General features: G+C 42.0%; 1 protein-coding gene across 3 annotated transcripts; it reads left to right on the forward strand.

The window, feature by feature from the left end:
- The first annotated feature begins 1,093 nt into the window (after nt 1-1,093).
- Nucleotides 1,094-26,581, forward strand: LOC122778496 (ETS-related transcription factor Elf-2-like). 3 transcript variants are annotated; one of them, XM_044040460.1, is made up of 9 exons: nt 1,094-1,378; nt 2,610-2,693; nt 5,015-5,291; nt 6,746-6,853; nt 19,438-19,554; nt 21,800-21,883; nt 23,190-23,382; nt 23,468-23,725; nt 25,340-26,581. In XM_044040460.1, exons 2-9 carry the CDS (start codon nt 2,619-2,621, stop codon nt 25,905-25,907), a joined length of 1,680 nt encoding a protein of 559 aa, XP_043896395.1. In that variant the 5' UTR covers nt 1,094-1,378; nt 2,610-2,618; the 3' UTR covers nt 25,908-26,581. The 3 variants fall into 3 exon arrangements, with proteins under 3 accessions (XP_043896395.1, XP_043896396.1, XP_043896397.1); XM_044040461.1 differs by having other exon boundaries at nt 19,441-19,554; XM_044040462.1 differs by having other exon boundaries at nt 5,024-5,291.
- Nucleotides 26,582-26,915: the final 334 nt, after the last annotated feature.

Here is a 26,915-nt window from a genome sequence, read left to right on the forward strand (position 1 = left end):
CTGACTGACTGACTGTAAACTGAGGGTGTGTCTTTGACTACATCAAAATTTCATGTAAAAAACAACAACCCAGAGGTATCCTAAAAATACTTCTTTCTTAGTTCTTATTTCTTAATGAGCTCCAGTGAAATCATCATATTTGCAATTTAAATATTTACTGCTTAGTTCAATGACCAATCACAGTAGAGAATATTGTAACACAGTCCAGTGACCTGACATGAGTTTTCCTACTGCAAAATGTTTTGTGAAAATGTGCGATCTTCTTTAATGTAGCACAGTGTTCTGGATTATTAGCAATTTAGTATCAGTAGATGGTGTAAAGGTGTAGAGGAGAGAAAGAGAACACTAATCACTATCATCTTCAACATGTCATCACACCTTGGATGAGATGATGATGAGATGACCTCAACACTGACCCCACAATCTCATATGACCCTCAGAAAATAAGAAGGATGGATGAGGATAATAATAACACTGGCAGTAATGAGTAGCTATATAGTAATAGTTATAGTATTTGAGCTGAGGGAGGGGGAGAGAGAGAGAGAGAGAGCATAAAACTAGGGGGAGGGAGAGAAAACTAACTTATTGTCATGATGCCTCCTACAGTATGGCTGGATTGAAAAACATGCATGATAAAAGTTTGCTGTGAAATGTTGTAGTTTGATTGTGACAGGTTTTTGTCATCACATTTCTGACACTTTATATTCTTACATATAGACCAATGCTATAAAGAGATGAATCTCCTCAATATTGAAACGTGATTTTAATGAAAAACATGTTTCATGGAATCCACAGATACAGAAGAACGTTTGTCTCATAGTGCCTTTTAAATGATCGTGACATGTTAAGTGAACATGATCATATGAACCCGTGCCTTCATTTTCAAAACAATAACAACACGCAAACAGAGTCATTAATACATACATACACAATAAGATCAGAGGCAGGGGGAGTTTCAAATAAATACATTAAAAATAGAGCACAATTGAATGGTTTCAGCAGTTTTCCTATTTTTTGAATAATAGATGGTGGGGGAAATTCGTGTATTGTTGATGGATTCGTGCTGATGACGTCACAGCCGTTTGCGCTTTGACCCTGTGAATTAGTTGCAGCAAAGAGGTAGCGCGCCGGAAAGCTGCAGGATAGCAGAGAATATAGTGCTCCAAACATCAACAGAAGACCTGCAAACACGTCCAGTATCTCCACGTCCATCTCCTGGTCAACACACTGTGTCGCTTGTGTCGTAAAATAATTCCCCAAAGGGACCGAGGCTCAAAAGGACTGGTTTGCTCAGGCGAAGTCGACATTGTGGCTAACATTAGGCCCAGCTAGTGCTAGCCGAGGAGCTTTACTTTTGTACCAGCTAAAGCAAAACAAGGTAAGGAGATGAATGTCGAAGCATTAACATCAACATAACTACTCTTATTCGTTGTGTTGGCGAGTTACAGTGTGGCCCTCATATGAATTAATACTGTTGTTATTATTACCATTATTATCATATCTTTTTTCGCTAGCTCTATGCTAACTGATTTGAGCTTAATGTTGGCTACTGCCAAGTTATCTGGTTGAGGCGATGCGTCATCAGTGTTTATACTGTATCAAGTATTAGTTGTAATTGAATCCAGCAGTTACGTTGACTAAGTCCAGTGAAGTGTGGGTATGAATAGATATGTCGTTAGCAGGAGAGTTTTGAGGAGCGGGTGTTGAGAACACAGTCGCTCAGAAAGTAAACATAAACTCGTGTGCTGCTGCTGCTGCGGACTCCTGACATCCCTTCACTCAGTCAACACAGCGTAACTGTTTCATTAGATGTTAGTTAATAAGTTGTACGGCTTTTGAGCCAACGCCCGCAGAACGATTGTGATTGTATACCAGACAAACGTGCGGCTATTGTGAGTTTCATTATTAGATTATTCGGTTGTTTGGTCCATTCCAGTCGGATGGTAGAATAGTTATGTTGGATGGTTTTCCAAAATCTCAAAATGGCAATGTCTGCAAATGTTTTTTTTGTCCACAAATCAGAGAAACTGTGTTTACAGTCATACAGTCGCGGTTACAACACAACGTAATTCACATTTAAGGTAAAATCTCATCATTTAATTTTCTTTAAATAAACAGCAATGTTTTTTATCAAAATGATTAATTATCGATAGACATACACAACAGTATTGTTTTCAATGTGTAATTACCTGCTTGTAAATGTCAAAAGCCGTAATTTGGTGTACAAATGAAGAGGCTTTTTGAACTGTTATTTAATGATTGACGGGTAGTTTATGTATTTTATGTGTATTTGATTTGACCAATGTAATGCAGTGATGCAATCCATTATGGCTGAGTTAATTCCATCTGTGTTTGACTGGTTTTGCCTTATCATCAGGACCTAGATGTTTTGACTACTAATGTGTTATAGTAGTACATGATCGTTTCTTGCAAGAGAGACTGCAGCATAACTGGGCTACACCATGAGGAGAGCATAGGCAGGAACTGCACTTTAACTGTTCACTTCGGGAATTACATTTTTTAAATGGGGCTTACACATTTAAACCTTCAGCTCTCCTATCTTAATTCTGCAATCTCTGTTCTGACCTGTGTTACTTTTATTTTGGTAGGAATGAGTAATGACTTCTGTGGTCGTGTCAGACGGTGGAGGAAACATTGTGGAGTATGTCACCGTCGTGGAGGAACCACAGCAGGTAAGAGCAATTGTATCTCCCCAAAGCTGGTGGCAGCAGAACATGTGAAATAGGGCTGCACAATATATCTGTTAGAAATCGCGATCTCGATTGACAACTACATGTAATCTCATTTGTAAGTGACAACAATGTTTCTGCATTTTATTTCACGAGGTGCATCACAAGGCACGAGGCAAGTCGAGCTAGTGGAAACGTGACATATGTCACTTAAGTCACTACAATATTAATAACAATAAGCCCATTATGCAGGGCCATGTTCAGGCACTTTACTTGAAAGCCTAATTTAATGTTTCTAATCTTTTGTTCATGAGTGCATTAAACATTTAGATTTGTGACAAAATCGTGCCAGAGAATCGTGATCTCAATTCTAAGCAAAAAAAAATCGTTATTTATCTATATTATATATTATTTATTTAGTTATCGTTACATTTTTCCAGAATCATTTAGCCCTAATGTGGAAGATACCTATGTCATCATACTCGTGATGGCTGATCCCTGTCTGTAAGCTACAGCGTATTGAAGGCTCACTATCAATACAGTTAAATACAGTTACACAGTAACTTGCTCTTATGTGGAGGAAACAGAAGTTGTACTGCATTAACCAACAGATGAGCAAGTTTTCTTGTTCATTGTTGTCGTGTCTTCTCCTGAGTAATTGGAGGAGGGGGAATACGTTATTCAAAAGGGTCGATTTGTTTCACTAAAGTGCAGTGTGAAAGCAAATTTAGCCCGGCTTAGTGTTGCAACCCCCCATTTAACCGAGTCTTGCGGACTATTAGTTGTGAAAACGAAGTGTAAAAAGAAGAGAAGTCATAGAGTCATGTAGCTCTCTGTTGCTCTGAAGGTCCAGCAATCAGTAAATCTGACCTCTGTCCTTCAATAACATGATCGTACATGTAAGGAAACACCATTGTAGTAAGATGTGACCTGCTTGACATTTTGTATCGTGGTTCCTGTATATTTATGAAATGTTTTAGGGTTTTCCACCACTGAATAAGGTCACGTGTCTGATACTTCAAACGCGTATGTTGCCGTTGTTACTATTAGTTGGCAGCAGCTTCAGGTTAGCTTCAGGGAGCAGCTAACGCATAGCCGTGCTACAACCACAACACTGGGGATGTGGTTGAATCCTCGATTCCACCTTTGCTTTTGAAGGTCAAGATTGTGACGTCGTTTTGATTGATATTCAAGTTATAATGGAAAACACCCCTAACAGACACACATTGGATGTCCCCATAGGAGTTCTATTTGAGGGAATGCTTTGGCAGGATGAGCAATATTGCATCCTATGCAAAGGTTATGACATTTTGCAAAGGATGTACTGTAACAGTCAAGCATTGTCAGTAATTGTTTGGCCCCATTTTAAGTGTTAAAATGTCTTTAAAGCTGTGTGAACACATACTGGTATGTCACTGTGTCCCCTCTTATTTTAATCACTACAGTTATCAATCAGATGACACAGAGGAAAATAGTAATGTCAAGCACGTTCATGAGATTTTTAAAAACTTCCTGGCTCTGTCCTTGGCTCTGTGATAAGTCACTGCCTCAGGTGTGTCTTTATAATGTTTAGATTTTTTATCATACGTGACTGTTACAGAGTAACTCAACAGGGCGGTCTGCCTATCTCCACATGTAGTGACAGATGATTGCAGTGCCGTACAACAGGTGTAATCCAGGGGGTGTGAGCGACGAACATGGTAGAATAGGGTATGGTCATGTGGCGTAATTTGTAGACGACATTGGCGTGACTGTGGTGGGACTTAAAGTAACTAAAAAAACTACCATACTGGTGAGGGAATATGTCCTTTCAGCGATCATTCTCGCCTCTTCTCACTCGATGTTCACATGCTGTTGTTGTGAGTGAGACACGGGAACCTGCTTCGTCTATTTTTCTAGCACTTTTTGTTGTTTTTCCTAATGAAGTTGAGTGACTTTATCGAACCTTATCTCTATTGATGTCGCAGAATTGTCTATTGCAGTACATATTGTTATCGCCCAGCACTACCATTTACATAATATTGGTGTACAACTCCGAAACAAAGACATATTTAAAATTAGCTTTGACTTTATCTATTAACCTTCACGCACCTGAATTTGGATATTGTCTGTCAGCTGTCTCTGCAGATCATCTCCGTTCTTAGATGTGGTAGCGATTGTGGTAATCTGTAATAACTTCCAGTCTAAAGAAAATGACATAATTTATCTCATATCTTCCATGAATCTACAGTTATCCAACGCTCTGTGTTAGTTTCCAAAATATACTTGGACATGGAGTCAAAAGGCATGTGTAATGTTGAAAAAAATGTTCAAACTGTGTTTAGTGTGTGCAGCATCCTGCTGAAGAGGAGGAGGAGGAAGACGATGAGGAGGTAGAGACAGTGATCATAGAGGGCGGCGAGGAGGTGGAGGATGACGTGGATGAGGAGGAGGGTACAGTGCTGCAGGAGGAGGACTGTCCAGCTGTAATCGTGGAGGAGGTGCCCAGTGCCCAGGTGGAGGAGTGCTACTCAGCCCAGGTCCTGGTTTACAACGACGGGACATATTTGATGCAGGACGTGGCTGAAGAGCAGGAGGTGGTCACTGAAGTGGCTGAAACTGGTGAGTGAGCTTGAATTCTTTATGTGTACATTTATGGATAATTGTGTTTGTTTAAAAATTATTACACCGCAAAGGAAAAGATGAAATACTAACACACAACACATTGCAAATACACAGCATGAAGACTGGATGTTATAATAAGGAATGGTCACCACTTATGTTTTCATGGACATGGGTTAATCTGTAGTGTCTGTTCTAAGATCAGCGATTTCTTGTCTACAGTTTTTGACAGATCAATCTGAATTTTTTTGAGATGGGTAGGTTATCACCCAAGTGTTATCCCATTTAATTTAGGTGAGAATCTGATGATATCACAAAACTGCACTTTGATTACATGGAATGCACAAAAGAAAAATGATGATGAAATTAATAAAAAAAGAAGATATCTGTTTTTTAAATGAAGTCTGCTTACATTTTGGATTCCTTTCCAAAATGTCTCTGGCGCTTTTCCACTATACAGTTGTAGCACAGCTCAAATGCTACCAGGACCTTTCTATCTTCAAGAAGCTCTTGAAAACCCAGCTCTTCCAAGAGCATCTTCTGTCCTAGAACTTATTCTAACCCTCGCCAGCGGCGAGCTGCATGCTGCTGCTGTATGTGACTGTATCAGACTGAGTCTGTGCTCCGGTCATGGAGGACGTACTGAACAAATATTTTTAATTAGGACTTGTCAGAATGGTCAGTTTTGAGCTCTATGTGACCTTTTCTTAACAATGTGTGTGTTTGTACGTCAGTGAAATACGGTCGCTGACTAAATACGGCAACCGCTGGCCGCAGTCTGATGCGAAGTGGTGCGAACACACAAACACACGTTTGCTGACTGGCACATTAGCTTCATATATAAAATCCTCTGAGGCTGGAAGTTTGTGTAAAACACTGTGCTCCACTGTGCAGCCACCAACAGCACACTTCTGCGTTGACATAATACCGCTCTTCCTCCCTCGCATGCGCTCTCGCAGGGACAAGGTGGAGCTAAGGTGGAGCTAAGGTGGAGCTAAGGTGGAGCTAGGGTGGAGCGGTAACATTCGCGGTGAAATGCGCATGCTGCCGTCATAAGCGCAGGGAATTCAGCATCGAGTGTTTTATCGCCTATACTTACACTAAGGGGGACCATGAAAACATGACTGAGTATTCTTTTTCCACACTTTGGCGACTGGTAGGGCCTCCAGAGTCCCAAATACAAGTATTAAAATGGTTAAAAAGTTGATTTTGCATAATATGTCCCCTTTAAGACTAGATTACAGGAAACAGGAAAGGAGGAACTGTGTCAAACCTGAGACAATGGAATCAGTGTTTTCAAATTGTCAGCCTGAAGCATTACACTTTTGTGGTAACACTCAGCATTAACAGGATCATTGTGTTGTTACACTTGTGTGCTTTTGCCTTCAGTCATCATCGTGGCATATTTATAGAGATGTGTGTACTGACAGAACTTTGTGTGTTCCTCTTTGCAGTGGAGATGTCAGGTCATGACATGGTTTCTTTTGACAAAACCTTTGAAGCAGCTGAAGCTCTTCTCCATATGGAGTCTCCTGGAGGATTGCACAGTGAACGCAACACAGGTAAACCCTAGAGCTCAACCCATGCACGATTTTGATACAATGCCAATTTTATTTTCTTACATATTCAAAATTTTGTCACAAGCACTTTTACCAAAAGAAATTACAGGTCTATCCTGTCAAACAATAGCTGCACAATATATCAACGTGCATTTTTGCATCATTTATATCACATGATATTATATGATTTCAAAGTGAATACACTTCCAGTTTGAGTTTCATGATGTTATCTTCATAAAACTCTTACTCTTCCACATTGAACATACTTTACATGTAACATGAATGTTACATTACGTTATACATGAACGTTGATCGTAAATAGACATCAAAGTCTATTGAGAGCCTATTGAGAACCAGTATTGATACTGATGTGAAAGCTGCTGGTGTCGGGTGATTATTTGTAGGGCTGGGTACCAAACTTCGGTTCTTTTATGGCACCGACCGAATTGCTTCGATACTATCAAGGTATCGAAACATGCCTTGTTTTTCAGTCCTAAGTTTCGACATTTTCAGAGTTAATCACGTGATCAAGATCTGATAATGCTGCCGGTCATTGGCTCTAACGTTACGCGTGGTTGCGGCGTGCAGGAAGAATACAATGCTGTTACGCCCACAGACGGGGTTCAAGTGTATCTGTGTTGTTAACTACACGAAAGTGTGTTGTGACTAAGGGGCTAAAAATGCCACAGAGGTCGAAAGTGTGTGACTCCATTTCAACAAAAGTAATACTAATGTAGTGCGAGATGCAATTTGTTAATTAGATATCGCCACTAAGGTCGGCAACACAGCATATTTAACGAAGCACCCGAACACGCACGGCATCAACCTCAGAGCAGAAAGTTGCTCAGTTCCTGAATGTAAGAAGAGCGGAGCGTGGCCATCCACCTCCTCAACTTCCCAGCTCCACCAGACTCCGCTTCATCCTTGACGAGTACTGACGGCACTGTGTCGGGGATTTCAACAGGTAAGTTTACGTGTTGTATATTTGTTTACTTAAGTTAATGTTACTGTGCCGTAATATGTGCTTAAACTGGGATCCATGTAATGCTAACTTAAGATATTAGTGTGTAGTTTTATGTTATGGCTATATAGCTAACTAAATGAAAAGCTTACTGAATATGGACAGTAACTGATAAAGCTTAGCCTATTAACATCTATTGCATTGGCTGTTACTGTTATGTTTATCTTGTCCTCACAGTAGCCTCTCACCCTGATGTGAGGAGGACAAGGCTAGTCAATGTGAATCTGTTCACACTGACCAGAAAAGAAAATGAGTGAAGGAAAAACAAGACGAGTGCCACAGTCACAACTTTATTGTTTAAGGTTTGCTACCCTTTTCTACAGTGGAGGTGTGTAAAATGTTGCTATTGTTGGCCAGTTAAGCCTAGGTTATCTCAGTCTAGATTGTGGTTTTTGAGTAATGATAATACAACCATGTTATTGTTATGTATTGTGTTCTAATGTCGAATAGGGAGGTGATTAGACATTGGTTTTACCTCTGTAAGTTTCTGTGAGATCCTTAGTGAAAATGACTTGTCACTTGTTTGCAATTGTTCTTTTTGCACTGAAAATAATTTGTAGTTATTTTTTATGTAAAAAAAATCCATTGAGTGTAAAAATGCCAAAACTGAAAAATAAAAACTAAGGATGGATTTTTTCCATAATGTGTAATGTAATTCTTTTTTAGAAATGATATTATAAAACTGGTATCAAAAAGAGTATCGATCAGGAATTAGTATCGAAATGAAGGTATCGGTAATCTTTGATCGATACCATCGATACCATCGATACTTGTAATGTGGCCTTGTGTCATTTACTTCAGCCATGATGGCAGATGAAAGTCAGTCAGTCATCATCTAACCACTTTATCCTCCACCAGAGGGTCGCGGGGGGCCAATCTCAGCTACATCGGGCGATTGGCGGGGTACACCCTGGACAGTTCGCCAGTCCATCGCAGGGCCACACACAACTAGAGACAAACAACCATTCACTCTCACACTCACTCCTACGGTCAATTTAGAGTGTCCAATTTACCTAATCCCCACATTGCATGTTTTTGGACTGTGGGAGGAAGCCGGAGAACCCGGAGAGAACACACGCACACACGGGGAGAACATGCAAACTCCATGCAGAAAGGCCCTTGTTCCAACCGGGGCTCGAACCCGGGTCTTCTCGCTGCAAGGCGAGAGTGCTAACCACTATACCACCGTGCGGCCGCAGATGAAAGTTAAAAATGTAATTGCAAGTAAATGGTCACTAGCTTATCTTCACTGATGTTACCCAGGATAAGCACTAAGAACAGGAAACAATGAAGCAATGTACTGTCAGATAAAGCTGTTAAGTCCCTCATTAGACATTGCCAGTCCCAGTTACCTAAACCAATCTTTAAACATCATCAAGCACTCTGCACACTACCTGTTTGAACTCTTACCATCAGGCACACAATACAGGTCTGCTAAGGCCACATTCACACGGAAACGGCACGAAATGTACACAATCTTTGTCTTTGCGGTTTTCAAAAAGTTCCCCGTAAAGACTGCATCGTTTAAGGAAATATCTCCGTCCACATGGAACCCCTGAAACGACTCAAAACACTGTTATACATATGACAGCACTGTAGTTGTGCTGTAACATTACACCAGAAAACTGAGAAGACTATGTTGTAAACATTATATATAATAACAGAAATAGAGACAGAATGAGCCAAGCCACAGGAATGAAAGCTAAATAATGTTTACATTTTGTGCCGTTTCCGTGTGTATATTTAGACCTGTTTACAGACCCCCAGTGACTTTTCTGAATTTTTTTTTAAAAAAAAGCGAGCAATGCGAAAAACCGCAGCACACACACTCACACAGTCACAGACCACACAGCGCACATAAAACACACAGACAAGAATGTGCTGCGGCTGTTCAGTGCAACTGACTGTGTGTTTTCTCTTCTCTTTATTTCAACACTTCTTTCATCCCTGTGTGAAATCTCTAAAGACAGGACGTGTTCGTGATGTAATTGAAGTAGTAGGGATGGGACTGTTTTTTCAACAAAAGGACCGACAATCGACACATGCTCACCTCGACAAAAAATCAATTCAACTTTTCACTGCCGCGGGAATCAGTGGTGGCTCCAGAGATTTTATGTTGCAGGTTGCAGGTGCTATGGGGGTGCTTAACACTTAAGAGATGGTGCTTTGAGTTTTGGGGCGTTTCATTATGGAGGTCACTCACATCACATCGGACCACCCCTGATATACACAGTCGTACACACCCAAATTAACTATACTTGTTCCACGACTATAAGCATATACAGTATATGTAAAAGTATTCAATGCAAGGGCAATAGATACAACATTCATAAGCCTACTAATGTAAACCTCTGAAAATAATGTTTCACACAATTCTGTCACAGTCAAGCTCTGAAAACAACGGAGCAGCAACAGACACTGCACACTTTGGCCTAAAATGCTCAGATTACAAAATCACACACCCAGTTACTAACACTAGTCTAATGATGAATCAGCAGTGTTCCTATTGTTGGAGCATCATAGATGTAACTATGAAGAGCCATGGTGTGTGCTTCAACCACACAATTACTCACATTTGTAATAGCCAACAGAGGGGGAAATCATGCACTTACCATAGATGTCTTCACAACAAAAAAATATGTCTGTTGCTGTGATGGAGTGCAAAGGCTTCAATGATATTGTAGCAGTCAAAGGTCCTCGTTCTCTCCATGTTTATAGCCAAAAGTGCCAGATTACTGGTCCTAGTGTCTCCACTGCCAGTTTTTTACATGACCCAGGCGAGAAAAACTGCGTTCACAGCTCACTAATGTGACAGGAAGTTCAATTCAATTCAATTTTATTTGTATAGTGCCAGATCATAACATCTCAAGGCACTGTACTTAGACAACATCAAGGAGAGCAGAGAACCCCAACAGTTCACATAATGAGCAAGCACTAGGCATCAGTGGAGAGAAAAAACTCCCTCTTAACAGGAAGACATCTCTGATAGAACCAGGCTGAAATGTGCAGTCATCTGCCTCGACCGGTTGGGGTGAAAGGAAAATGGGGGACAGAGGAGAGGTGGGGGACAGAAAGGGGGGAGAGAAAGGACAAGAGGGAGATGAGGTAGAGACAAAAGAGGGAGAGACCAGTAGCAGATACACAACAAGTAACTTTAACTTTATCAAACTTGTAACTTTATCAAGTTACAAGTTTATACAGTCATTGATGACATGTATAAACAATACATGTACAATACAATACAATGAGACACACGCTTCTTTGTGTAACATCATGGGAAAGTCAAAAGAAATCAGCCACGATATCAGGAAGAGAATTGTGGACTTCTGGTTCATCCTCCAGTGAGAAAAAAAAGCATATGTGTCTTTTTATATAGTGTATGTAAACTTCTGGTTTCAACTGTATATAAGGTAAAAAGTATAGCCCCAAGCACTGAGCCTTGTGGAATTCCACAAATACATTTTTGTTTGTAGTGAGGCTTTATCATTAACATGAGCAAACTGGAATCTATCAGATAAGTATGATTTAAACCAGCAGAGGGCAGCACCTGTGATCTCAAGAGTCTGCTCCAATCTCTGCAGTAGAATATTATGATCAATTGTGTCAAATGCAGCACTAAGATCTAACTGGACAAGTAAAGAGACGAGACCATTATCTGAGGCCAAGAGAAGGTTGTTACTAACTTTAACTAGTGCTGTTAGTAACGATCTTCGCTACGAAGTGTCAGGGCTATGCATCTTTATATGGCCACATTAAGGATAGGAACTCCTGTGTGCTATGGATGGCTTGTCCCTGTTCTTCCTTCCTTTGCAGAAGCCGCTGCACCTGGTAGAGCTCTGCTGACAGGTTTCACTCACTGATACCATAGTGTTGGGCCATATGGGCCATATGGGCAGAAGTTGTTGGTCCAAAAACGATGTGTTTTTGGCTGAGAGTTGGCACACCTCTTAGTACTTCATTTGTCTATGTTGAAAAGTGCTGATTCCTTTCCACCATCAACCTGTCTATAACTGGATAGTGTTCTCTGTCTGTGTTCTCTCTGTCAGGGCCTCCACAATAAAACCCTCCCAAGTATCAAGTCTGCCTTTTCTGGCGTGAACTATGTGTTGTGTATGTGATGGCACTGATGGCTCTTGCCTCTGCCCTCCGATGTGGGTTTGACTGAGTGATAACATCACTCAGTCACCCCCTATCCGAGGGTGGATCGGATAGGGGGGAGAGTTTTCTTGACGGCGCACAGTCACACGCAGTGTATGTCTGTTCGCTTCCAGAGGTCCAATTATTCTCATGTCCTGCCACTCTCTTTGGGCCGCTAGAGAATCCATATGTATGTTGGACATAAGCTCTGGAGAAAGATTGCGGCTACAGGACTGTGTCCCGTGTAGAGAATTCTCCTTTCTTCTTCCGTAGCATTTGCAGTCAAAACTGTGGATCTTCGCAATTTCTCTATCGTTATTGTCTTCAAATGTTACAGTATATATGGCTTCTGAAATCTTATGCTCCAGCTCCTCTGCCGCAAGACCAATTGATTCTTCGTCATCTTTGGCTAAAGTCAACTGTAGATTAGGGATGTTCTCCAGTGTAATGCAGTCACTCCCATCGATTTCTTCAACGTCATCTTCTAGTTTGAATACAATTTTCCCGGTCAATCTTCATTCAATGATGAAAACACACGCAGCTTCTCGGAGCAGCAGTAACCATGAGGAGAGCCTCTGCAACAGCGGCTGCATAAGTAGCTACAGTGGGTACGGAAAGTATTCAGACCCCTTTAAATGTTTCACTCTTTGTTTCATTGCAGCCATTTGCTAAAATCAAAAAAGTTCATTTTATTTCTCATTAATGTACACTCAGCACCACATCTTGACAAAAAAAAATAGAAATGTAGACATTTTTGCAAATTTATTAAAAAAGAAAAACACAACTATCACATGGTCATAAGTATTCAGACCCTTTGCTCAGTATTGAGTAGAAGCACTCTTTTGAGCTAGTACAGCCATGAGTCTTCTTGGGAATGATGCACTGTCTTGGATGTCTTGCACTGAGGAGAGGCTTCCGTCGGGCCACTCTGCCATAAAGCCCCGACTGGTGGACGGCTGCAGTGATAGTTGACTTTGTGGAAATTTCTCTCATCTCCCTACTGCATCTCTGGAGCTCATCCACAGTGATCTTTGGGTTCTTCTTTACCTCTCTCACCAAGGCTCTTCTCCCACGATTGCTCAGTTTGGCTGGACAGCCAGGTCTAGGAAGAGTTCTGGTCGTCCAAAACTTATTCCATTTAAAGGGGACATATTATGCAAAATCAACTTTTTAACCATTTTAATACTGATATTTGGGACTCTGGGGGCCCTACCAGTCGCCAAAGTGTGGAAAAACAATACTCAGTCATGTTTTCGTGGTTCCGCTTAGTGTAAGTATAGGCGATAAAACGCTCGATGTTGAATTCCCTGCGCTTATGACGTCAGCATGCGCATTTCACCGCGAATGTTACCGCCCCACCAGTACGTTTACTTCGCAAGCTCCACCTTAGCTCCACCTTGTCCCTGCGAGAGTGCAGGCGAGGGAGGAAGAGCGGTATTATGTCAACGCGGCGGGACAAGTGTGCTGTTGGTGGCTGCACAGTGGAGCACAGTGTTTTACAGAGGATTTTATATATGAAGCTAATGTGCTGGATAAAGTCAGCAATCGTGTGTTCGTGTGTTCGCACCACTTCACATCAGACTGCGGCCAGCGGTTGCCTTATTTAGTCAGGGGACGTATTTCACCGACGTACAAACATACAAATTGTTAAGAAAAGATCACATAGAGCTCATAACTGACCATTCTGACACGTCCTGATTAAACATATTTGTTCAGTACGTCCTCCATGACCGGAGCACAGACTCAGTCTGATACAATCACATAAATCAGCTGTTTATGCAGCTCGCCGCTTGACGATCAGCAGTGCTGCACTCTCTGTGCAGCGGTGCTACACTCTCTGTGTCACCGATAGCCTAAACAGCCTGAACCGCTGAATAAACTGTATGCTGCTGTATCAGATGGGAGACTGTGCTCCGGAGACCTCACCACCTCACCACCTCCGGTGCTCCGGCGAGCTGGCGACCGCTGGTCGCAGTCTGATGTGAAGTGGTGCGATCAGCTGATCGCCAGCGGCAGTTTAGACTATCGGTGACACAGAGAGTGTAGCACCGCTGCACAGAGAGTGCAGCACCGCTGCTCGGTCAGTTATGAGCTCTATGTGATCTTTTCTTAACAATTTGTGTGTTTGTACGTCGGTGAAATACGTCCCCTGACTAAATACGGCAACCGCTGGTCGCAGTCTGATGTGAAGTGGTGCGATCAGCTGATCGCCAGCGGCAGTTTAGACTATCGGTGACACAGAGAGTGTAGCACCGCTGCACAGAGAGTGCAGCACCGCTGATCGGTCAGTTATGAGCTCTATGTGATCTTTTCTTAACAATTTGTGTGTTTGTACGTCGGTGAAATACGTCCCCTGACTAAATACGGCAACCGCTGGTCGCAGTCTGATGTGAAGTGGTGCGATCAGCTGATCGCCAGCGGCAGTTTAGACTATCGGTGACACAGAGAGTGTAGCACCGCTGCACAGAGAGTGCAGCACCGCTGATCGGTCAGTTATGAGCTCTATGTGATCTTTTCTTAACAATTTGTGTGTTTGTACGTCGGTGAAATACGTCCCCTGACTAAATACGGCAACCGCTGGTCGCAGTCTGATGTGAAGTGGTGCGATCAGCTGATCGCCAGCGGCAGTTTAGACTATCGGTGACACAGAGAGTGTAGCACCGCTGCACAGAGAGTGCAGCACCGCTGATCGGTCAGTTATGAGCTCTATGTGATCTTTTCTTAACAATTTGTGTGTTTGTACGTCGGTGAAATACGTCCCCTGACTAAATACGGCAACCGCTGGTCGCAGTCTGATGTGAAGTGGTGCAAACACACGAACACACGATCTGATACAGCAACATACAGTTTATTCAGCTTACACGGTGATCGCCACCGCTGATCGCCAGCTCGCCGGAGCACCGGAGCTGGTCAGCGGTGGTGAGGTCTCCGGAGCACAGTCTCCGGTCTGATACAGCAACATACAGTTTATTCAGCGCGCCGCTGGCGATCCGCGGTGGCGATCAGCGGTGCTGCACTCTCTGTGTCACCGCTGATCTTCTGTTCAGTTAAAGTGTTTTTAACTGATTTACAGTTGGACAGTGTTCGGCTCGATCCTTATGTAGGACGTCTCTTCCTGTGACGGCACTCTCGCTGACATGTTGATATTGTCAGAGAGCTAGTGGAGGGAGGGGGAGACGAATAGAGCTGTAAAGCGCTGTAAAGAGGACAAATCAGAAACCCCCTGGAAGAAGTGGGTGTGTGTTTGCCTGTGTCTCATTTGCATATAAAGGGACCATGCATGAAAACCGAGCGTTCTGAAAGGGGCGGGTTTAGCAGGGTTATTGAACTACTATGATTCTTCATCCTTATGGTATTTTGACCAAAGCATGTCACTGACATGTTCATTAGGACACCAGGGAACTATTTTAATGGGGGAAATAGGGTATAATATGTCCACTTTAAGGATTATGGAGGCCACTGTGCTCTTAGGAACCTTGAGTGCTGCAGAAATTATTTTGTAACCGTGGCCAGATCTGTGCCTTGCCACAATTCTGTCTCTGAGCTCCTTGGGCAGTTCCTTCGACCTCATGATTCTCATTTGCGCTGACATGCACTGTGAGCTGTAAGGTCTTATATAGACAGGTGTGTGCCTTTCCTAATCAAGTCCAATCAGTTTAATTAAACACAGGACTCCAATGAAGGAGCAGAACCATATCAAGGAGGATCAGAAGAAATGGACAGCATGTGAGTTAAATATGAGTGTCACAGCAAAGGGTCTGAATACTTATGACCATGTGATATTTGTGTTTTTCTTTTTTAATAAATTTGCAAAAAATTCTACATTTCTGTTTTTTTTCTGTCAAGATGGGGTGCTGAGTGTACATTACTGAGAAATAAAATGAACTTTTTTGTCCACCGTACATATTCTAGAATTGATTTTTTTTTTTGTGGATAATAGGCTGCTGCACTGGGTCAACTCTCGCGAGTATCACAGTATAGTGATCTCAGACCATGCTCCTACATCAGTTGTCATAAATTTTCCCAAACCACAGCCCTACACACACACAGTGGAAACTTTCCCACTACTGAACAATCCATATTTTAAAAAATTCTTTCAGGAGGAAATAGGCAATTTTTTTCACGCAAACGACACCCCAGACATTACTAGAAGCACTCTTTGGGAGGCATGTAAAGCATATTTGAGGGGTCAGGCGATTTCATTTGCTTCCCGGCTGAAAAAAGTGGACACGGAGAGGATGGTGTGGCTCTTAGACACACAATATGCCGCCGCACCTACTCCCTCTCTTTATGACCAACGTCTCAAATAACCCATAACCCCTTGGAGATGTTATCATATCCTAAAGTTGATAGTAGTCTGTCTGACAAATTAGGCGCACCAATCACTACGGCTGAGGTACAGGAAGTGATTGGACAGCTACAAAGTGGAAAATCCCTGGGCCCTGACGGGTTTGTGGTAGAATTCTACAAAGCATATTCAATCCTAATAACCCCACATTTGGTTAACGTTTATAATGAATCCTTTAATAGTGGCAGTTTGCCACCAACCCTATCGGAAGCTAACATTTCTCTTTTACTAAAAAAAGACAAAGACCCCCTTGAATGTAGCAACTATAGGCCCATTTCACTTCTAAATGTGGACCAAAAGATTCTTCCCTACCAGCCCTAATTTCCACGGACCAGACTGGGTTCATGGCTGGAAGGAACTCCTCATCTAACACTAGGAGACTTCTCAACATCATTGGCTCCCCCAACCCTGTCTCACCTGAGGTTGTAATTTCTTTTGACGCTGAGAAAGCGTTCGACAGGGTTGAGTGGGAGTATTTGTACTATGTCCTGTCTAAATTTGGTTTTAGCTCTGACTTTATCGCATGGATTAGACTGCTTTATGAATCTCCAACCGCCCATATCCTTACAAATGGAGCAAGGTCGCCCCCTTTCGCCCTCCGACAGGGTACCAGACAGGGATGCCCCCTCTCCGCCCTCCTGTTTGCTCTAGCTATCGAACCACTGGCCATCTGGCTTCGGCGGGGGGAGGGGAGAGTCGAGGGCTTCGACGGGGGGAGGGGAGAGTCGAGGGCATCACCAGGAATGAGGTCACCCATAAGCTGTCCCTGTATGCAGACGATTTGTTATTATATGTGTCAAACCCTGCGTCATTCATCCCTGTTATTACAGACATTCTAACACAATTCGGCAAATATTCTGGTTACAAATTGAATTTTAATAAAAGTGAACTTCTCCCTATCAATCCCTTGTCTAAGAAGATGCCACAGTCTTCTTTTCCATTCAGAGTTGTTACAGAGGGGTTTCGATATTTAGGCATATTCATCACTGCTTCTTTTAATGACCTTTTCAACAAAAAATTTCGCCCTCTCATTGATAAGTGCAAGCTTGACCTGGCTCGTTGGTCCTCTCTCCCTCTCTCCCTATTTGGCAGAGTTAATCTGGTAAAGATGGTGATTCTACCTGAATTTCTCTACCTGTTCCAACATATTCCGATTTTCATCAGACGATCCTTTTTTCAGCAGCTAGATCAGACAATATCATCCTTTCTGTGGTTGAATAAGCCCCCCCGTATTAGAAAAGCTGTATTACAACTCCCCAAAAAGCTGGGCGGTCTTGTTCTACCCAATCCTATCCAATACTATTGGGCATGCAATATTAACAAACTCATTAATTGGATTGACAGAGGAGCTGACATAGGCCCCTCTTGGGTTCAATTAGAGCTATGGTCCTCAAAGTTTTCCTTACAGTCCCTGCTTACTGCATGACTCCCCCTCAAGATGCATAATATCACACAGAACCCTGTTGTTACCAACTCACTAAAAATTTGGATCCAATTTCGTAAACACTATGGCTTGAATGATCCCTCAACTTTAGCACCGGTTGTTAAAAACCATTTATTCCCGCCCTCCCTGTCAGACTCCACCTTCACTATGTGGTGTAACAAAGGGTTATTACATGTCAAGCACCTTTACAAAGATAACATATTTACAAATTTTACAGAGCTTGCAGCCAGGTTTGAACTACCTCAATCTCATTTTTTCCGGTTTCTTCAGGCCAGGCACTTTGTTAAAACCAACTACCCTCACTTCCCTAACCATCCACCCGGGTCTCAGATTGACTCCTTGCTCACCCTCGATCCTGCACAAAAGCGTTCCATCTTTGTGATCTACAATGCTATTGACTCCCTTAACCCTGACCTAATGACTCGTCTGAAGCAGACCTGGGAGGAGGAGCTGGGAGCTCCAATTTTAGATAATCAATGGGACCAAATCCTTAAGTTAGTTCATACATCCTCTATATGTGCCAGGCTCGGTTTATTACAATGTAAAGTTCTTTTTAGAGTGCATTACACAAATGTCCGACTGGCGAAGATTTATCCAGACACCAGTGACAGTTGTAATAGATGTAATCAGTCACCTGCTAATCACACACATATGTTTTGGTCCTGCCCGAAACTCACTGGTTTCTGGCGCCAAATTTTTGATACACTCTCAACAGTGCTGGATATGGATCTTAACCCTGAGCCTTGCACGGTCCTGTTTGGCTCCCCTCCACTCACTACGCCTCAACTCCCTGCGTCAAAGCGTCGGGTACTGGCCTTTACAACTCTATTGGCCAGACGCCTTATTTTGTTTAAATGGAAACATGTTCTTCCACCTTCACACAATAGCTGGCTTAGAGAGGTCCTAACTCATATCAAGCTTGAGAAGGTTAGATTTTCACTGGCGGGTTCTGATAATGCCTTTAACAAAACCTGGCAGCCCTTCTTGGAGTACTTAGATAGAACTATTATTCACCCAGACAGTGACTAGATGCCCCCCCACCTCTTTTATTTTTCCCCCCTTATTTTTATTTACTTATTTATTTATTTTTCGAATTTTATTCATTTCAATATGTTTTTTATATATGTGTTTTTTCTTTTTCTCTATCTAACAGTGGGTGGGAAGGGGAAAGGTTAATAATGGCTCATGGGAGCAGTTCAGACTTAGTTAAGTTGTTGACTTCAACATATATCGTGTAAGACTACCAACTGCTAATTTCACTACAAGACTTGTTGCATACACTGTATATGTGAACTACTGTTATATGTAAACAAAAAAAACGAATAAAAAGATTTATAAAAAAAAAACATGCAGCTCATTGGCTAAAAGAATAACAAACGCCATTGAATTAACAAAGAACAAAACTCATATGTTAATTTAAAAAAAAAATCCCTCATTTTGTAAAAAACAAAATCTTTTTTCATTGTTTACTTGGTTTGTGCTGGGCTGACTTGTTGCTGCTTTTGCCGGGGCGGGTCACATATTGTTGAATGCCCAAGACTATTAGGTTCAGGATCAAGATATGTTTAAAATACACAGCACCTATTTTTATTGTGTTTCTTTTAAAAACATGCTGTTGTGTTGTTGTTTGACCCCAGCAGAGGATGTGATGATGGAGACAGTCGTGGAAGTGTCAACAGAGTGTGGGCCTTTAGAAGAAGAGTCCTTCCCTATCTCTCCTGAATGTGAACCTGCTGCCAAGAAGAAGCGAGGAAGTCAGTGTCCCTGCTACACACACTACTACTCTTCACTCCTGTTGTGTTAACATCTACAGTATCTGAATGAGCAAATGCCATATTATATGCATTAACATTGTGGACACAAATAAATAAAATGTAAGGAAAACAATGAGAAGTAAAAAAATAAGGGAGCTCTAGAGAATTGATCTCAGATGTGATTTACACCTGAATGTAGACCTGTCCACATTTGATTGATATCCAAAAAGCAGATTTTATTACATCTTACTGTATCTGAAAAAGGCTAATAATACTACTCAGCTCTGATGTTATACAAAGATAATTTAATGTTGAGGTCAGACTACAATCCTTTTGTCTGTTATGACAGTCACTGTCAAATGAGGTGACTAGAGGGCTATGTTCACATTACCAGGATGAAGTGACTAAGGTCTCTTTTTTTGGTTGTTGTGACTCAAATTTGTGAGGACACACAAATCCGATCAGGAATTGTGAAATCAGACTTGTGTCACTAGAGTATATGGTTGTATTGTGAAGGCTTCACTAGCTTGAAGCACTAGATATCCAACCAGCTAAACAGATGAAAAAACTCAGCTAGTTGGTCAGTTTACTGACAAATTTGTCAAATGCAGTGCACTTATATACATATACATATATACTTATATACAATCAGCGCAAACTAGCATTAGCTTCGCTTCTAACTTCCTTTGATTCTTTGTTGAGCTTCACCCTTTAGGGCTCAACACAGTGAATCAGTGCAAGTCAGTTGTAGAAATGGCGAGAGAAGACAAGGGAGAAGGGGGCGGAGTTAGAGGATGCCTCAACAGACTTGATTTGTTGTCTTGTGTGGGAGCTTTTGAGATTTTGTGTTACCTATGATGATGGCGGATAAAAAAGTGGTGGATAAAACGGCAACTGTATGCAAGCACTGTGCAACACATGTTACTTACACTAGCAGCAACACATCCTGCTGCACATCCTTTCCAGCTCTGTCTCTCTGTCTAGCCAATCGCTAAGTTTGTCTCTCCTTCCTTAGTGTCCAGTCTCTTATATACTTCACTATAAGCCTTTTGGTAAATGGTCTGTGTTTATATAGCACTTTTCTAGTCTTGATGACACATTCACACATTCATACAGTTCTTCTATGTGCTGCATATTTTCTAACACATCTTTCATACCCATTGACACGCTCCCAGCACAGCCTTCAGGAGCAGCGTGGGGTTAAATGTCTTGCCCAAGGACACATTTGGCCTGTAGAGCTGGAAATCAAACAATTTTAAAGTTAAAAGATGTCTCACTCTATCTCTGTGCTACCGCCACCCTTTGCCTTTGCCTCCTCTCTCTTTGCTGCACGCATAGAGTCCCAGTACTATTGCCTACTTTCTTCATTCATTATCGCCGCTTCTAACACACACAAAATTGTACCATAACCATCACCAGCTCAAAATAACGTATCATACATGTCACAAGACTGTTCACGCACACAGATAGGAACATGAAGGATAGTGCATAAACACGTAGCTGTGGACCGTGATTCAGCCCGTCCAGTTAAGACCTGATGTTTTGTGCATTTGTATGGGAATGATTCTTTTTATTGTAAAATATGCTTAAGTTTGTACAAAGCACACATGCCAAATGTGCATGCTAAGCATCTCCTCCAGTTTGATGTATTCCTGTAGCTGCTACAGGGACACATACAGGTCTGATGTGGTCTGGTTTCAGCATAGGGCTGTTCAGACTATGTGTTTTGACTTTTCTTAAGTTATTTATTGTTATAAGATATTTTCTGGCAGACTGTCCACACTGAGTTGCAAGTGACCATACTAGATGTAGGTGTACATAGGTTTGTAGCCCAGCTTTCAAACATGCATGCAGGGAAAAATGTGGTGCATCATCTCACTCTCCAAATTTACTTTGCTTCACTCTGCTGCATGAGTATAGACTTCTGGCACCAGTTGTGATTTCATCCTTGTGTGTCATGTTAAGATTAATGCAATAGGCAATTCTAAAGTCAGTTTGAGCAGCCAAAGCATTCAGAGTTGGATGCATCTGTAGTCTTGAATTTGAATTAAAAACAACCATTAAATGTGATTTGAATGAAATTTTAAAATCATATTCCATTTTTTCTTTGCTGTATACATTTTTAGAAGCCTATCTGGTTATGCTTGGGATATGCATTTCTGGCAGCCTAGCCTAACTAGACCTTACTTCTCTGCACCCTAAAAATGAATCGGTGCAGTTATGATCTCTGTGTGTTTGAATGCAGGTGGACGTAAGCCAAAGTTACACCAGCCTGCCTCCAATGGCTCCTTTGATTTAGGGATCAAGAAAAGACCGAGAGAGGGCAAAGGTTTGTATGAGCTTTTTGTTTGATTGTATGTATTCTGCAACATACTGACACATCTAGAGAAATGTGTTGAGAAAATGTCAATATCACAAACAGATGATTAAGTTGTTGCTCAGGTTTGGTAAAATAAAAGCCAGCACCACTTGTAGTTTTTATATTATACCACACAGTTGGTGTAGTGGTTTGCATGTTCTCCCCGTGTGTGCATGGATTTTCTCCGGGTTGCTCCCGCAGTCCAAAAAAAAGCATGCAATATGAGGATTGGGTAAATTGGTAACTCTAAATTGACCATAGATGTGAATGTGAGAGTGAATGGTTGTTTGTCTCTATGTGTGTGGCCCTGTACCCTGTCAATCGCCCTATGTCAGCTGAGACAAGAAGGTAAACAAACAAGGTATAGAATTGCACAATACAACTTATTCTGTTGCTGTAAAGCAGGGGTCACCAACCTTTTTGAGACCGAGAGCTACCTGAAGGGTAGAGAATAATATGGAGGGCTACCATATTCATTTTTATTATTTTGTGCAATTTACCATTTAAATGGTGAATATTATGCATTCAGTTGCATACACATTAATTCCAGTGCTTACTCCTAATGATTATCACAGTTTGTATAAACAATATCAAGGACATTTTACTCAGTGATCATATGGATACATGCAAGTGAGGTGAAGTGAAATGTGCCCACGGGCACCTCGTTGGCTGCTCGCGGGCTACCAGGTGCCCGAGGGCACCACGTTGGTGACCACTGCTGTAAAGTATCCTCTTGTTTGCATCTCTTTAGAGGAGAGGATGGGGGTTGTAATATAAATACAGAGATTTTCATCCAAAATATACAGGTATTTTTGAGAGCCCTACTCTCTTGTCAAATGTGGGATATACTTAAGTTCTCCTTACAACTCTGCACAAGATAAGTAGGTACAGCTTAGTGTACTTTGTTTATTCAGATTTGAACTTGAATGAGAATTTTAGTTTTTTATACTATGTAAAATCGGAATTCAAGAACAAACTTCAGAACGTCCTTGAGTTTTGACTCCGTTTAGGTAGATAATGCATCTGTCTTGTTATTGCACTGCAACTACACTACACTCCCAATGAGAACCTTCACTAGGCCCACCACATCTTTTTTATGCCAAAAATAATGCCAAATATCTCATTGTCTCTGTGTGTTTGTATAGACTTTCTGTGGTCCTTTGCAAACTCTGTTTCCTGAGAACCTGTTGACGTGAATATCACTGCACCTGTGTCCCTTATAATTACGTAGATACAAGCCAAAAATTAAGGTAATGTTGTGTTGCTTGTTCTCCAGGTAACACCACCTATCTGTGGGAGTTCCTACTGGAGCTGTTGCAGGATAAAAACACATGTCCCCGCTACATTAAGTGGATGCAGAGAGAGAAGGGAATCTTCAAACTTGTCGACTCCAAGGCCGTGTCAAAACTGTGGGGGAAACACAAGAACAAGCCTGACATGAACTACGAGACCATGGGCCGAGCCCTGAGGTCACTGCTTCTTTTCCTGAACAATGTCTAAATGTCAACACATAACAACACAGCTTTGATATTCAATCTGAATATATGTGTTTAGGTATTACTACCAGCGAGGGATCCTGGCAAAGGTCGAGGGCCAGCGTCTGGCCTACCAGTTCAAAGAAATGCCCAAGAACATACGCGTCATTGATGAGCAAGAGGAGGAGGGTGAGGATGTGGAAGACGGTGATGGTGTTGTGTCTGCTCAGCACCCAGCTCACCAACAGGGCTCTGCAAGTCTGGGCAGCACCTCTCTTGTTGGCCTCCAGCCTCAACAGACCTACGTCACTGTTATCCCTAGCAACACCACCACCAGGTCTGTATTTAGCTGTGTTAATAAACATTACATAACTTCCTGACACTGCTCTGGTGACTGAACCTTTAAAATACACCTGTAGGCAATATGACAATACCTCGTGAAACCTGATGAAGTACCCAGAGCCTTCTGGCCAGGAGCATGCACAGTTTAATCGAGCTAAGGCCGTAGTCCGACTAAGATAGGCAATCTGACAATTTTCAGAGTCCTGAGTGTGTATGCAGAAGAAAAAAATCTATTTATTGGCTGTTTACCCCTAACTCCACACCTGTAGGTGGCGCTGTATCTCTCTCTGTAAGCTAGTTTTTGAATCAGTTTCCTGTTGATCTATTGAGTGTTTTATTTGTTTCCTTATTTATTTATTTATTTATTTACTTACTTACCATACCCATATCAGTTTTGAACAGCCAGGAGGAATACTTCCTCTCTGACAGCCAATTTGGGTTAAACCCTGTGGTGACGGGACTTATGCTGCTTCTCAGGGGGAGGGGGTGCAGCTGGTGGGCTACTGCTCTGCTCCATGGATGTACTCTGCTCTGTGCTTGAACCAGCAGTGGCAGAGATACTCTGGCTAATAGTACTCTGTACTCTGGCTAGTAGAACACAAGGCACTTCTTGTTCAATTGAATTACCTCTAATCATTATTGCTTCCTCCGAATCAAGCGCACCACAATTTATACCAAGCGTTTACTCTCACATTTTCGCGAAATCCAGGCATTACTTGATCAGGTTTTCATTATCGGCAGAAAAACTGATGATCGGGCCGATATTGTCGGTGAGCCAATGTTATCGGACATCTCTATTCTATGTTTGTTCATGAAGTCTGCAAACAGTAGATTGTGATACCTTCACTCCTGCCCTCTGGAGGTTGTTGCTGGACATCAAACTAACATTTGTTTTAGTTTAAATTCACAATTGCTTGTTTTCACCCATAGACAGCTCTCTGGTTTTCATATTGGTTCCACTTATAAATGCAGTCTGCACATGCAAAACCTATCCTACCCAATTTGAAACTGAGCATAGACATTCAGTGCTTTTTATTGTTTGAATAGTCAATGTAATAGGACACACCTGTCAGTCACATGTTCACATACTTGAAAAATTCAAACACTATCTTCTGAGTTGTGAATCAGATCCAGATGTAAATACCTGGAAGTAAAAGCTGAAATGTCCATCTCTTGTCTCATTCAACTTTTGATTTCAATCTCAAATGTTTTCAGTCCATGGCAAAAATAAAGGAATTGGCCTCACTTTTCCAATACTTTTGTAGGGAACTGTATTTTGTGTCCCCCGGATCTGCCCTACAGGAATAAATAAAGTTTTCTGAATCTGAATCTGAGATGCTGTTAGGTCATCTGTTACCTACATTTCTCTTTCAAGGAATATATTGAATTTATTGCTATTTGTGTGGAGGCCATTAACAATAACAATCTGAATATAGTGTAACTTGTTATTCACAGCCTCTCTGTTAGTGCTGCACAAACTGGTTCTGGCTCACACCCATATTAAATATCCACCGGATTTCAGCTGCTCAGTCCCATGTTCACACATGATACAAAATGTGGACAGTGTTTAGAGTGTAATGTCTTTTCTTTATGGTGTCTTCCTCTGCAGGCCCATCCGAGCCATGCCAGTAGTCATGACCAACTCACTAGGTCAGGTGACATTAAACTCTACGTCCATTCTCACCACCACCACTGGAGTCCCTGTAACTGTGGCAAATGCCATGGCCAGCACTCCACCCAAACTGGTAATCCAGGCTGTGCCCACTGTGCTGCCCACCAGCTCCAAAACAGGAGAGAAGATCACCATTATCACCATTCCAGCCAACCAGCTGGCCACACTCATGCAGGGTAATCCAACAGGCCATTTAACACAGCTCATCCAGGCCAAAACCATCACCACGCATCTGCCACAACCCACCTTGGAACCGTCTACAGTCCAGGTGATGGCCAGCAGCTGCTCGGCACCGCAGCTCATCCTGGCCAAACCAGCAGCACTGGCTCAGCAGCTGCCTCAGCTGCAGGTGAGCCACCCTCACACCACACTGGCCAAAGTCCCTACTCCACACCCAAAGCCCCCCCTCTGTCAGCCCGAGGCAGTACAATCAGAAGTGGTCATCGCAGAGGTGCCACAGCCCTGCAGTCCAGCAACGGCGTCAGGAAAGACCCAGTTATCCTAAGAGCAGGAGGCTAGAGGAAGTAACCATGGACATAGACGCAGCCCCTACAGCCCCCCCTCCCCCCATCCACTCTCCGCTTATTGGTGTTCAGGGAAACTGAAGCCACAACCAAGAATTAAAGGGACAATTGCACACGCACTCACAGGTCCTTCAGAGGACATGGGCAGCCTTAGATTGTACATTAAAAACCTCCTACATGTAATCAGATCTAAAATACAAAGCCCAGTGAGACTTTGTTGCAAACACAAGTGTAAAAAGCATTTTTGATACTCAGCAGCTATGTCAAAGTCCAGGTGTATTTAGAAAAATCTGTTTGTTTCTTTGTTTTCAGTCTTTAGTGTTTGCAGATGTCTGTTACTCTTCTCTTCTCCCAACACCCAGCATCTTTTTCTCCTGCACACAGGAAGGAAGGAGGCGAGGGAAGGAGGGTGGAAGGGAGTAAGAAAAGAAGGGAGGAAGGAAGGAAGTAAAAAGATAACTGCATGGAGATTAAAGAACTCAGTTGTGTGCTCCACATTAGAAGTATGATATAATATTTTCTTGTACTATCAACGTATTGAAGTAGATTTTACTTAACTGTGTATTATAAAAGGAGATAATTGATAATGAAACAGTCCATCGTTGTTTTATACAGGCATAAGAACAATGAAATGTTTTAAAGGAAAACCCTGTAACTGTTGCTGAGTGAGAGCTCTGTTAACAAGTTTCACTTTATTTACAGAAAACAAAAGCTGAAAAGATCTATTCTTTATGATCTTAGTGCTGTTACACACACCAAACACAAACGATATTATCTATAACACTTAAGTGTTAGTCACACAACACTGGTCATATCATCATCAGCTTCTTCTGCTGTTTGACTTGGGTGAAGCTAACAGCTAAAGCTAAAAGGTAAGTCTGCACATTTGTTGCTTGTTGCATTGCTTTAATGGTGATAATTAGTTATCCTCACAGTTCTCACAGCAAAACTTAACATTAAGATTAATTCGACCCCTGAACAACACAACT

The sequence above is a fragment of the Solea senegalensis genome, linkage group LG12 (genome assembly GCF_019176455.1).
Source record: "Solea senegalensis isolate Sse05_10M linkage group LG12, IFAPA_SoseM_1, whole genome shotgun sequence".
Lineage (NCBI taxonomy): Eukaryota > Metazoa > Chordata > Actinopteri > Pleuronectiformes > Soleidae > Solea > Solea senegalensis.

Excerpts from the sequence above, each read along its gene's own strand:
- LOC122778496 (XM_044040460.1), top strand. The coding sequence starts at position 2,619 with ATGACTTCTGTGGTCGTGTCAGACGGTGGAGGAAACATTGTGGAGTAT. Across the intron at positions 6,854-19,437 it reads GCACAGTGAACGCAACACAG|CAGAGGATGTGATGATGGAG; the intron begins GTAAACCCTAGA and ends GTTTGACCCCAG. Across the intron at positions 23,383-23,467 it reads ACCATGGGCCGAGCCCTGAG|GTATTACTACCAGCGAGGGA; the intron begins GTCACTGCTTCT and ends ATATGTGTTTAG.